Source organism: Myotis davidii, unplaced genomic scaffold (assembly GCF_000327345.1).
Source record: "Myotis davidii unplaced genomic scaffold, ASM32734v1 scaffold1219, whole genome shotgun sequence".
Taxonomy (NCBI): domain Eukaryota; kingdom Metazoa; phylum Chordata; class Mammalia; order Chiroptera; family Vespertilionidae; genus Myotis; species Myotis davidii.
In genome coordinates this window covers 534,281-547,690 of record NW_006290442.1, presented here as the reverse complement: position 1 = coordinate 547,690, position 13,410 = coordinate 534,281, and the positions used below count along the sequence as shown (strand labels likewise).

At 51.4% G+C, this 13,410-nt stretch overlaps 1 protein-coding gene across 3 annotated transcripts in view; it reads right to left on the bottom strand.

The window, feature by feature from the left end:
- The window catches only part of TSPAN11 (tetraspanin 11), a 32,910-nt gene extending 19,884 nt beyond the window's left edge, over positions 1-13,026 (bottom strand). The window contains exons 1-2 of one of the 3 annotated variants that reach the window (XM_015563754.1): positions 12,906-13,026; positions 66-257 (exon numbers count right to left, since the gene is read on the bottom strand). In XM_015563754.1, coding sequence (XP_015419240.1) covers positions 66-257; positions 12,906-12,989 — 276 coding nt within the window. In that variant the 5' untranslated portion in view covers positions 12,990-13,026. The remainder of the gene's footprint in view (positions 1-65; positions 258-12,905) is intronic. The other 2 variants (XM_015563752.1, XM_015563753.1) reach the window with 2 other exon arrangements.
- Between the last annotated feature and the right edge of the window lie 384 nt (positions 13,027-13,410).

Genomic DNA, 13,410 nt, shown 5'->3' with positions numbered 1-13,410 from the left:
CCCCCCCCCCCAGGTTTCCCTCCTCCCAGCCACAGCAGCGCTGGGTGTGGGGCAGCCGCACTCACCGTGGAGAGGCAGTTCCTGTCCTCCCGGATGATGGCACCGAAGCCCAGGAAGCCGGTCGCCATGACAAGGGCGCCCGCGAAGATGAGGATGTAGGCGGAGGCGGCGAAGGTGCTGGAGGCCAGGACGCTGAGGTAGCCGCTCTTCTCCACCAGCGTCCAGACACCCACGGCCAGGACGGCGGCCCCCCCGACCTGCAGGAGGCCCGAGTCAGAGCAGGTGGCTGCTGGGAGCCACCGTGGCCCCTCGGCGAGCCATGCTCCACCTCATTCAGTCCTTCAAAGAGCCTGGGAGAACACTGGGTCCCAGTGGACAGGTGAGGAAATGGAGGCGTGGCGAGGCCGGGCACCTGGCCACGGTCACACACCTGCGTTGCAGGGGCGGATTTTGAATCCAGGTGGGACTCCCCACTCCGCGCTTCTCACCACATTGCCCGTGAGTCTCTGTCCCCCGAGGGAGGGGAGACCTCTGTGTGTGAGCCTCTTGCCTCCCCAGGCCCAGCCACCCTGTGCCCCTCCTACCCCCAGTGCTCCTGCGCCCTAGTCCACATTCATCCCTATATTTGCCCCTGGAGGGGCGGGGGGAGTTCCACCTTTGCACTATAGGGGGAGAAAGGAGGCTCCCAGAGGAAAGTGAATTGCCGGATGGCCTGGTGAGGAGGGGCAATTGGAGGAGGGGCTGGGACAAGACTCAGGATGCAGTCTCCAGGATTGAAGGGATAGGTACCCCACAGCTGGGGTCTCTCTGGGACTCGGAGGATTGAGCAGGAGATGTTTTTTCCTGCTAATTATCTGATTCCCTTTCGGCCCTGAGAAGGGGCAGGGATAGGACAGTCCTGACTGGCAGGTCAGGGTGCCTCCTTAGGAAGGGTCCCTGGAACAGAGCTGGGGGCCTCCTTTAGGGGTCAGTTCTCCTCCTCGGATGGATGAAGACTGCACGGTGCCCCATCAGCCCCAGGACTCTCTGCATGACCCACCCTGTCATCTAGCGGCTCTCTGTTCTCAGGAGTCACAGGCATCAGCTGAGCAAATGGAAGGGCGTTCTTAGCAATTAATATGCATGAGGCACCTACATTACTCAGCTTACCATTTTACCTTCTGAGCACTGCAATGGTTCTGTGAGGATGGCGGTGGGGGGAGGAGGACACATTTTTGTTTGCAGAGGAAGAGATTGAGGCTTGGAGAGAATAAAACATGCTCAAGATGACAACATTGGGAAGTTTCAGAATTGAGATTCAAACCCAGGTCTTCTGAGGGCGGATCCAGGACTTTGTCCGTGGGTCCCATAGATTGGGCTGCGCCTGCTCTGCTACTAATTTCTGCTTTTTAAGTAATCGGTGCTCTTCAAAGTGCCGTTTCATCCCCCTTAGCACCTCCAGCAGGTAAGAGAACCAGGTGGAAGAGCCCACAGCCGTGCAGCTCTGAACGGAGTGGGAGAGCCTAGTGTGAGAGGCTTCAGTTCCGTTTTTTTCTCACATTTTGCATATCTAACATTGACATGCATCTTGGGATTAATGGCATCGTACAGTTACACTGGGCAGGACTTTTTCTTAGTGGTACAGGAAACAATGATGTCTCTCACAGTTGATGTGTCTCAGCTTTGATGAGATCCCGGACTACACTAGGTTTGTACATTCTCGGTGAGTGTACGCTATCTCTGGCCCACACAACCCCATGGCCAGTGAGGCATTTCCCAAGTCCGGTCTATGGAATTGTGTTAAGTGCGAGTTTCCAGCAAAATGTCCTGCACCTTTCCTTTCTGCTTCAGCAGCATGCCTAAGGGGAAGGGTCCTAACTTTAGCTGTGTGACCTAAAGCCAGTCCCATAACCTCTCTGGGCCTAAGTTCCTTCATCTCTAGGGTATTATATTAGACCGGTAGTTGCCAACCTATAATAACCAAGGATCCCTTTGATTACTTTGTTCCATGGATCTTACATTTTGAAGATTTTTGCCTACCAAACCCAGTGCATTAAGTAATAATTCATTTCTCATTTTTTATTAATCGAAGGCACATGCTAGTGCCAGGAAGCAATTCTGAGCAGCATGAAACAGTCCACGTGACCACATCAGGTTGATCTAATTTGTAATTGCTGTAGGCTCTTTATAGAAGTCTGCACACTATCCATTATCCATTAGGCTTGTCAGCCCCACAGCTGAACATTGGGCTTGGCACCTCCTTAGGGGGCACATTTGGACTGGACTGGGGACACTTAATCGGTTGGGTGCCCACTGAGAATATGATAAAAAAAAAATACTATGGATGCTTTGCCCGGAGAAATGGTCACCCATTTAAAATAATGCATTCAGATTTGGGTGCTGGAGCCCAGTCTGTACCATGCAGCGAGGCCTCCTCCACCTCTAAGGCAGTGATTCTCAGCCTGGCTGCACAGTCACCTGGGAGCTCTGCAAAACCCCAGCCACACCCCAGCCAGGTGAAATCGCTGGGAGTGGGACATGAATATTTTATTAAGTTTCCAGGTGGTTCCAGTTGAGAACCACCACTCACTGTGTAGATGCCAGATTGAATGGAGGGTCACAGTGTCCTGCCCCTCTCCCCCAGGAGGCGGCGCTGTGCTGAATCTCACAGACCACATCGCTTCCTGGAAGCTTTGGGCCCCTTGGCCTGGGGGCAGGTGTTGGGAGCGCTTCTGACATTTGTCTGGGACTTGAGCTCCAGCCTGTTCTGGCTGTGTTAGGGCGTTTGCTTTGGTAGGAGCTTTGGTGTAGAAGGTGAAAATATGAGGAGCAGAATTTTCAGTCCAAAGGGATGAAAATCAAATTATGCAAGAAAGGAAAAAACCCATGGCTCCCCAGGAAGGAGTGGGGGACTCTGAGAAATGCAGCCCCAGGAGAAGAGCAGTGCTGATCGCACTGTGGGCAGGCTGCTCTCGCCCACAGCTTCCCAGTCGCAGAGAGGGCTGGAGCCTGCAGGTCAGCCAGGAGGCAGCAAGGTCAGAAGAAATTAGGAAGTGAGTGAGTCATTGGGGATCCCTCCCTCCGCTGGGGCAATACCTCTGGCGAAGAATTTAGTGTCTGCAGGGGATACCAAATGGTATTTGCCATCAGGAGCAAGAGGAGTTCAAGTCCAGGCGTTTCCTGCTTGGGACTCAGTCAGCTCTTTAGAAAAAAGTCTCTCCTCTGCACAGGAAAAGTAAAAGTTGTGAACTGTTGGAATGGGTCACCGGAAGGTCTTGGGAGGGTGGAAGTCAGCAGGCCTGGCTGTGCCCCCCACTAACCACGTGACTGTGTGCCAGACGCTTCTCCTCTCTGAGCCGTAGTTTCTTAATCTGTAAAATGGTGGTGCTGGATGAGATGACTGCGTGGTCCCTGCCACGTGGGTAAGTGTCCCTATTACTTACCGGGGGAACAACCTTCTGCCGATACGCCCCCAGCAAGATGCTTCTGGGCCAGGGGCTCACAGCTTTCACCCACTGTGCGGAGAGGGCCCTGTCAGCAGAACGAGCAGGGGGGTGGGGGGACCGAGAGGCGGACAGAGTGGGTGGGGAGAGACCTGACCCCAAAGAACTATTTCAACAGCTATTTGCATAGAGTTGATTCAACAGTATCAGACTCTATAGAAGCTGGGTTGATTTCCTGTGAAATATTAGCTACATTTTCAAAACCAGAGCCCATAGCCGATTAGCTAGGATACCCTGCGGAGGGTGCGGCTGGCCTTCTTACAAAGAGGACACAGGCAGGCCAGGGAGGCAGGCAGGTCACCCATGCCATGTCATTTTAGGAACCTCCCATTTATAGAAAAGGAACTTTGCCAAAAAGTTGCTCATGTCGTATGGGAGAAGGATTAGCCAGAGTCCTGACAGACAGCAGGCAGCAGACAGGAGATAAGCAGGCGGGGAGTGTAGAGTAACTGCAGGACGTTTCTTTGTCAGGATACCGAAAGGTTTCTGCACTGGGACTGGGGAAAGGACCAGTGGGTGGTGCAGGGGTCAGGAGCCCCTGGGAGGAGAATTCTCTGCCTTCATGCGAGGGAGGCACAGGGGGCCCCCGCACAGCTCACTCATGGCAGCGTCTGCTGGGCACCTTCTTGGTGCAAGCACCACACTGGGCTGGCAAGGGTTCTGGGCAGGATGTGTGTTCACCATTCACCACAACACTTGTCATCTACGCTCCTCCTCCCCTGGGCAGTCTCACTGACAGCACCACCGCCCACCCAGACCAGAGCCCCTGGGTCCCTACGGACTTCCTCCTCTTCAGAGATGGTCAGGTGCTAACCACACCCCCTCCACTGAGCCCCGCCATGTCCTGCACTGCCTAGTTTGGCATGGCCCACCCCAACCCCCACCCCACACCTGCTCCTGGCCTCTGCTCTGTTGTGCTGAACCAGCAGGCATTCAGGTGACAGAGCGCCTGAGGTCCCAGACTGGGAGCACGAAGCCCAAAGCCCAGAATGGCCTCGCGGCCCTTAGATCCAGCTTAGCCTGATTTTTGACTCCGTCTTCTGCTACTTCCCTTCCTCCTCACCTGGGCTTTAGTTACTATGAATGAGTATCTGCTTTCCTGGAAGCACTGCAAGTGCCCACTGACTGTGATAGCGGAGTAGAGTGGGGACGAGGCCAACCACCGGTGCCCGAGTCCCAGCTCCCCCGTTGGCTGGGTGAATCTGGACAACTTACACGGCTTCTCTGGGCCTCTCCTCTCTCATCTCTCCTTGAGTTCCTGCCTTTCTCTGTTGTCTGCCCTTCCTCTCCTGCCTCTGGCCCTGGGCCTGGGAGTTCCTCAGCCTCCAGTGTAGCTCTCAGCATGGGAGGGAGCCGCACCACGCTCCCCTCAGGATCCCCAGCCCCGCACAGGGCCTGGCACACAGGAGCCACTGCAGTGGGGTGGACTCGCGGATGGGACTTGTGCAGAGGGCCAGGGACATAATGCCGTGTGCTGCCCCCACTGCCTCTTCAGGCTGAGTTCTGGGGCAACGTTATTAATTCTCTTCCTTGCTTTCTGGCAATTTTTAATTTCATGGGGAGTCTGAGTCTCAGAGAGGAGTGGGCTTTTCTGCCGGCCGCTAGGACGCCCTGGGAATGGCTGGGCAGCACCCATGAGTTCTTAATGCAGCTGAATGCTCCCCACTTTCTCTTTCATCAGGCACCCACCGCGCACCTACTCTGACCAGGCAGCGTGCCAGTGTGGGGCCCACGCTGACACTGTCCTGCCCCATGCTGCTTGCAGGTGACTGGGTGGGAAGACCGTGCCTAAGCACGAGGTGATTCCCACTGTGAGGGAGGGGTGGGGGCTGGGGAGGGGCCTGGCGCCAGGGCTGAGCAAGGCTCCTCATTCCCAAGTCCGGTCAGCTGAGGCCAGGGCTGCAGCCCTGAGGTGTATGCTGAGCCCTCGCTGGCAGGGCAGGGGTGGGGGTGGGGGACCGCACTCCAACCACCCCTGACTCCTTCCCTGGGACCGTGGGTGACCTCGTGTTAGGGACGGCTCTCCACCTCATTAATGAGCAACACCTGCCGGCACCTGGCGAGCGTTTCTCCCAGCTGCCTCGCGTTCCCGTGGCCTTGGCACCAGCTCTGTTTGCGCTGAATCTTCAAGGATAAGCTTTCCACGCGAGGCATTCTTTTCTTGGCTCTTGGACTTTAAAGAGCCCCTGATGAAATACATCAGTACTACGCCCCCCTCTCCCCCATAAGCGTCCACCTTTATAATAAGAGCAGATCTCTTGGGACTTGCTGAGCTGGGAAATAGCTCAAGATTGCCTGTTCCTCTTTCAAACCCCGTTCTGAACCTGCCGGGTGCCATTGCTGGCCCCACTCCCAGCGAGCGAATCATTCTGTCCTCCCTACTAGCTCCATGCCTGGGGCAGGTTTCTATGGTTACACTCATCACAGCGTATTTGCTGTATTTGTTACTTTATCTGTCTCTCCTTTTAGCCTCTTGGTTAAATCTCATTCATTTAGCATCCCCAGCAGAGTGCTACACATGGTAGATAGATGCCCAGTCACTCCCTATGGGAGGAGGCAGGAAGGAGGGAAGAATAGAGGAAAAGAGTCACGTCTAACCCCTTTTATATTCTGGATGAAGAAACCAAGGCCCAGAGAGAGGGTGACGGCTCCAAGCTGCCATTACTAGCGAGAGGAAGAGAGGGGACTAGAACTCAGAACCTCACGTCCGATTTAGCGCCTGCTTTGCCAGCTGGGCTGCTGACCCACACAGAGCTCCTTTGCATGAAGCAAGACACCTGGTGTCTGGGCCAAGCCAGGCCTGGAGTCCCTGAGAACAGCAGGGAAGCTCAGAGCTGTCTCCACAGGCTTCATCCTTGACTGGTCTCATCACAATGGCCTGTGCGGCCCAAATGTGCGTCCTCCTCCAGTATGGCCTGTCCCCCAGCAGCCTGACGGCCAGAGGCAGAGATGCCCTGAACACCTTGGGGGGCTTGTGACTTCAGCATAAGAAGGAGCACAGCAGAAACACCAAGCCCGGACCCTCACCCGGTCTTTCTCTGATGACGTGCCTGGGAGGCAGGCAGGGCCCTGCTCCATGGGAGGAGGCTGGACCAAGTGAAGGTCTATGTAGCCTCCGTAAAAACCGAGCGGAGGCTCTGTCCTACCAGTGGCCCCTAGGGGTCCTGGGGGGCTGTGTGGATGCTCTCCAGCCCCCTCACTCCCCTGGCCAGGAATGAGTCCCCCAGCACCTCTGCTTCCTGTCCTGACCCATGTCCCCCTTAAGGGAGCCCACAGGTTTCCTGGAGGCAGAGGAAGCTCCGTGGCCTCTGCCAATGCCCGGGGCAGGACTTCAGAGCAGAGGAGCTGCCCCAGGCCAGGGAGCCGCAGGGTCCCCAGCTCTCTCACAGCCTGGCACAGCTCCTGGGAGGTTGGAAAAGTTTTGATGGTTAACACAGCCAGGCAGCTAATTAAAATAATAAATTAGAGAACAGCATTGCAGGGAGCTGTGCAGAGCTGAGTAGGAAATGGGAGGGGGAAGAAAAGCCACAGAGGAAAGCGGGGGTCATACTTCTGTCTCTGGCCATGAAGGAGGCATGAGAGTTGGCATTTTTGGTTTCTGATGCAGAGCTGTAGCCAAGGGGCCTCCCTGCTCAGTGAAATGGTCATGATCAACACGGGGTTAATCGGAGTGCAAGGCGGTGGGGTGGGAGTCAGGGACAGGGGATGGTGAAGGGTGGGGGCTCAAGCATGGGTTGAATGTCGGGGGTAGGGGTCCAAAGGTGGGTTGGAGCTTAGGTGCAGGAAATGGGTGTCCACTGTGACGCTGCTTAAGTCTTGCTTATATTATTTATATTTTGCATGTCTGAATGCCCCTACCGTCCTTGATTGCTCCATCAACCTTGAACTTTGGGGACATTTTTAAATTCCACGCAAGCATCAGAGCAGTGGGACTAAGGCTGTGATTGTGGCTCAGTGGTCTGTGGAGATGGGAAGAGCACCGGACTTTGAGTCAAAAACCCAGAATCGACATAGAACTTTGCCAATCATCCGAGCCTCAGTTTTATAATCTACAAAATGGGAATGAAGATAGTTATAGAGTGGTTGTGAGAACAATTCGGTTGTATAAAATTATTTGTAACCTTAAAATTATGCTACAATGGCAGCTGGTGGAGACTTGGTTTAAAGTCTCATCAAGAACACCTGCCTGGTGCATGGTCCCTGGCACCTGAGTCATGCCTCATCCAGGTGGAGGCGATGACTGCTCCCACCATCCCACTGCTCTGCGTTTCTCAAACTTTGGAGCGCTAATCCCTGTGTGCCCCCAAAAGACACGGCAGGAAAGTGTAGGACTTTGAGCTGGAGGCAACAGAGCTTGGAGGCCAAGCATACAGGCCTAGGGGGTCAGGGCTATGAAATAACTGTGATGGGTTGTAACCTGCCCCAAAAAACAAACCCCCCAAAACAAATCAAGCACCACAAAATAGAAGAGAAAATATCAGAGTGCATCGCATACAGTAAGCGTAAGCTTAGTTTCATGAACATATAAACATTTCTTTTGCTTCTATTATCTTTTACATAGGTCATGCTTCCCAAAGTCTTAAAACCGTAGGATGAGGCACACTCCTTAGTCTAACTCTAACCATAACAATTGCACATAATAGTTAAGCACCAAGTATGTACCAGAAACTGGGCTAATTGTTTTTCTAAATAATGATCTTTGATTCTTATAGGTATTGACATTCTGATTAAATGTATGAAAAAAGTGAGGCTCAGTGAGATTAAGTGATTTGCCAAATGTTTTATAGTCCACCAGGTTGCCATAATAAAATACCATAACTGGGTGGCTTAAGCAAGGAATTTATTTCTAATACTCAAGTTTCAGATAGAGCTGGGGTCCAGCTCTGGGACTTTGGGCAAAGGGCTTTCCACTCCGTAGAATGGGGCTCTAACAGAGCTGCTCACAGCGTTGAGGTGCTGGGACGGTAAATGGGATGATGCAAGTGGAAAGACAAGCACAGAGGAAGCCTACAACAGTGAGCCGTGACAGCCGAACTCTCTCCACTGATGTATTCCAGCGCCCAGGACAGTGCTGGCACTTAGTACGCGCTTAGTAAACATTGCAGAAAGGACTTTTAAATCGTCATTATTAGTGACCAGAACACCTGGTTGTCAGCGCTAGCTCTGCTTATCACCACGATGGTACCCTGGGCAAGTTCTGAACTGGGTGAGCCTGCTCCCTGCCTGTGAAATGAGGAGAATAGAGACCCCGACTGTCAGGGTTGATGTGAGCATCACATGAGACAGCCATGGGAGGTCTTTTCCAGCAGAGCCTCACAAATGCTGGGCATCAGCCACGGAAGAAAACCCAGGGCTTCCTAGCCTCTCAGTGCTGGATTTTCATAGAGTGGGCAAGGTGATATTCGGCAAATGAACACTGTGCTGGGGGAGAAAGGCAGTTGGAGGGCTCACCCCTATCATAGGAGCCGGGAGAACTGGCCTCTACTGTTCAGGCTCACATACATCTGTGCAGAGGCGGTGGTGGGCAGGGTGCCGGTGAACAGTGGAGGGGCGCTATCTGTGACCCTCCCTGTTGAGGTGCATTATGATTATACGAAGAAGATGGAAGGGTGGGAACCACGTGGGGCTAGGGCAGCACCCGCCGATGTAGAAGCTGGCATTGCTATGTGTCTTAGAGGGGCTCAGTGGGGAGGACCAGCAGCTGGACTCTGGGAGGGAGCCTTCTCCTGTGGGAGGGATGTAGGGTTTTCATGGACAAGGCCCATCCTGGGGAATTCTTGTAAAGCCCCAGGGACTTTGTGTGTCAGCAGTTTGCCCATATCTACTTCTGAGAAGATCACAGCAGATCCAGGGCACAGATGCCAGGAACCCAGGACAGGAGATTGAGGCCTGGACATTCAGAAACCGACCATCCCCCAGAAGGAAAATGAGACTTGGCTGAATGAGTCCCTGGGAAGCTGGTCCATGTCCACCCAGGTCCCAGGCAGGGGTATTTTTGACTCGAAGCAGGGAGAGCTGTATGGGGGAAGCTGCCCTCACTGGTAGCTGCCCTGGAAACATGCCTGCTACCCATCTGCCTGAGCTCCACCCACACGTCCTTCTTCTCACCAGTCCCAAAGGAGTGAAACACCAACAGGCAGACTCTGAGTCCCTATGGCTGGAGGGACCCTGAGGATGGTCACTGCATTTACTGCCTGTTCCCGCCTATAGGAACCCAGCACAGGCAGGACGTTGGCTGAGCACCTCACAATAGGTCTTGGGCCCCTTAAGCTACAGCCCTCCCTTCTCTTCGTGCCCAGTGGTGTTGTCTACACTGAGTGTCCACCTTCTTGACCTCCGCCTGAGAGTGTTCTTACCACTCTCCTGAGTGTGTTGTCACCAGTCACCAATAAACTCTGTGTGGTCAAACCCATTAGCTACTTTCTAGGTCTTAAAATGCTTGATGTGTCACTTTTCTTTAACATAGTTGACCCTCCCTGATCTCCAGCTTCTGACACCCTTTCTCCTGGTTTTCTTCTCACCTCTCAGACTGCTCCTCCTCCAGCTCCTCTAGTTCTGGCTTACATGGGCTCTCCTGGTTTTAGTGCCATAAGTCCCACAGCTGGGAGCCCCTCAGTTCAGGGCAAATGGGGATCATTGCCAACCCTAGACTCACCCCACCTAGTTGGGATGCTCCATGTCTCACTCTTACTTCTGCTGTCTTCTCAGAATCCATGCTCTCCCAGGGGCTGCTCACTCGTTTCCATGGCTGCAACCACTTTCTGGGTGGGGATGATCCCCATCTGAGATCCAGAGTCGTGAGCTAACTGCCCAATGAGCATCTCTGTTCAGATGTCCCCTGGCAACTCAAACTCACCAAGCCTACATCTGACCTGCCATTTGGTCTCTATTGCAAGGAAGAGCTTCACTATCAACCCAAGAGTTATAAATATCTATAATATAACCCATTTTCTAAACATCTCTTGCCTCTTAACCCCATCCAATTAATGACCTCATCTTGTCATTGTCCCTTGACTCTCTTCAGGTGTTCCTATCCCACCATGACTCCCATAGTGCAGGTTACCCACCACCTCTTGTCCTCATCAGGACAAAGTCTAGAGGGAATGTCAACAATGGTCATTCCTGGGATGATGAGTATTATGGGTTGATTTGTGTCCCTCCAAAATTTGTTGAAGTCCTAACCCTACTATCTATGAATGTGGCCTTTGGAAATAGAAAGTTGGCAGAATTATGATGAAGACATTAGGGTGGTCCTAATGAAGAAGACAATGCCATGTGAAGACAAAGACACAGGAACAACATGTGAAAACAGAGCAGAGATAAGAAGAGTGATGTAGCTGCAAGTCAAGGAGTACTAAGGAACACCAAGGACTGCCAGCCACCACCAGAAGCCAGGAAGAGGCAAGGAGACATTCTACCCAGTGTCTCGGAGGGAGCACAGCCCTGCTGACATCTTGATTTTGGACTTCTGGCCTCCAGAGCTGTGAGAGTGTAAATTTCTGTTGTTTAAAGTCACCTGGCTTATGGTACTTCATTATGAAAGCCCTAGCATAGTGAGATATAGACAATTTTAATTTTCTTATTTATACTTTTCAGTATTTTAGAGATTATTTGTATGGGATACATAAGACTTTTATGATCAGGAAAAACATACTTATTCTTTAAAAATAATTCTCATTCATCAAGAATCCTAACCCCTCTATTGGATTTATCTCTGAGAATTGAACCTATCTGCACCCACACAGCTTACTGATCACATCAACATGGCTCTATTATTCCACCGTTTTCATCAACACAACTTCACTATTCCAGGAAACACTTGCCTAGGAAGATAAAAGTTGCAAATAAAATAAGTTTATTCCAGGAACTTTTCAAAATAAACCATTTAAACAAAGATCAAGTTGTTTGACTTTTAAAGAGCATCAAATGACTGTCTACTCTCCAAGACTTCCAGAACCCTTGCCTTGCTGTATCCACCAATCCTAAACCAGTGATCCTTCCCAATCTTAACCAATTTTAGTAATCTTAATGGAAGAACCTAAAAATGGAGACATATCCCATCTCTGCCTTTGCATTTCTGAGATTTTCTAGGACTTTGTCAAGGGGATGTACCCCTTCCCATGTGAGCAGGCATCTCAGCTCTGCCTTATCGGCTGGTTGGTTTGGTAGAGTTTTCAGGCCTTCTATACCTAATATATCTGAAATATTGAGTTTATCAAATGCCTTCTATGTGCAGAGACTGAGCTAAGTACTTAATACATACCATTTCAGGGTATCTGCTAAATGAACTATTAAAAGATAAACTGAGGCATATTAAACTTTTTGAGTTTATTTGAGCAAAAATAAATTCAAATCAGGCAGCAGATAGAAAGGAGCTCCAAGTCTATAAGATGAAAGACTATAGGCAGAAGGGAGACAGAACAAGGAAGTTATACCAGACAAAAACGCAGGTTAGTCATTTCAAGGTTACTTTCTCTGAGGGGATGGCAGGGGTCCATCAGGAAGATTATTTAACTAGTGCTGATCAGGTGGTTTCTGGTTGACTGGTTTAAGATTCCATTTCTGGGAGGACCAGCACTGTAATTAAGTCTCAGTTTGGTGATGTGGAGCTTAGCGTAAGTGACTTCATTTTGGAATTGTTGTCTTGATTTTGACAAATGCTAAAAGGTTAGAAAGGATCCCTGTTTTGTAGCTGGGGAGTCTCAGGCAACGTAAGTGGCATGCTTAAGGCCACACCATTAGTAACAGGGGAGCCTAGGTCCGTCTGATGGCAAAGCCTGAACTCTGAGAACTCTGCCTCTACAAATTTAGTGAAACTGTAACACAAAAGGTATCTATTCCATGCCTGACTATTTTGGGGAACTAACAGTACTCTGCTTCTGACTTTCCTGATAATTGCTTCAAGTGGACAGACTCCCCTCCTAGAAGACCTCACTGGTGGGTTTCCTGAGAGGAGTCGCTATAGAGACCATTCCCATCTCACACAGAGGCAGCCCCTGGCCCCCAGGACTTCTGTTTCTCTGCTCAGGCCCGAGATTGTGAGCCACGGAAGGCAAATGGGCTTTGATGGAAAACAGGCAATTATTTCAGGCAGTCACATTTCCCACAAGGCACTAGTACAAGCTAGCAGGGAAGAAAGAGCTGGACCCTTTGTACAGCCAGCAGGAACACAAAGCTCATTGTTATGTTTATGCTTCCTTTATTCAGATGGCATGTGGTACAGACTCCATGCCAACCTGCAGACCGGATTCTTTCTTCCCCCTCAGTAGCAAATGTACATATTTGCTTTCAAGTAGGCAGAATTTGCCCATGGGTGGTCTTTGATTTGGAGGAAATCAACCCCAGAGTGGTGACTCACACACAAAAAAGGTAGCTTAAGTCATTCGGTGCCAGGAGGGGTATGTGTGTGCAGAATTCACTTACCCAGAAGAAGAAGTTGAAGATAAAGAGTAAATACTTCAGGTAGACAACCAGCCAGTCATCCTGCTCAGCCTTGTAATGGGCCATGGTAGCTGGGCCTGCAAAGAAGACACACGTGCTGGGCTGGGGGTGCACAGGGAACCATCTTGTCCTTCCCAGAGCCAGAGTTCCTTGCCAAGGTGCCCCTCAAAGGGCTGACTAGCCTGTCTGGTCAGGGGTGTCTGAGGCTGTGGGTGTTAGATCCGGAGCAAAGAGCAGGCAAATGCAAAAGCTACTGACATATGGAGGTGAGTTGGGTAGAATTGTCAAGATTTTGGTTTTGTCCTTTTGACACAGGTCCAATCTATGAGTCTTCCTAAAGACTTTGCGCTGGCCTTGTTGTGTTCTTATTCTCTCCCCTGTCTCACCAGGTTTGCAGGACACAAGCTTACTTGTCACACACACACACACACACACACACACACACACACACACACACAGCCTATACCTGCTTTGCATCAGAATCCTG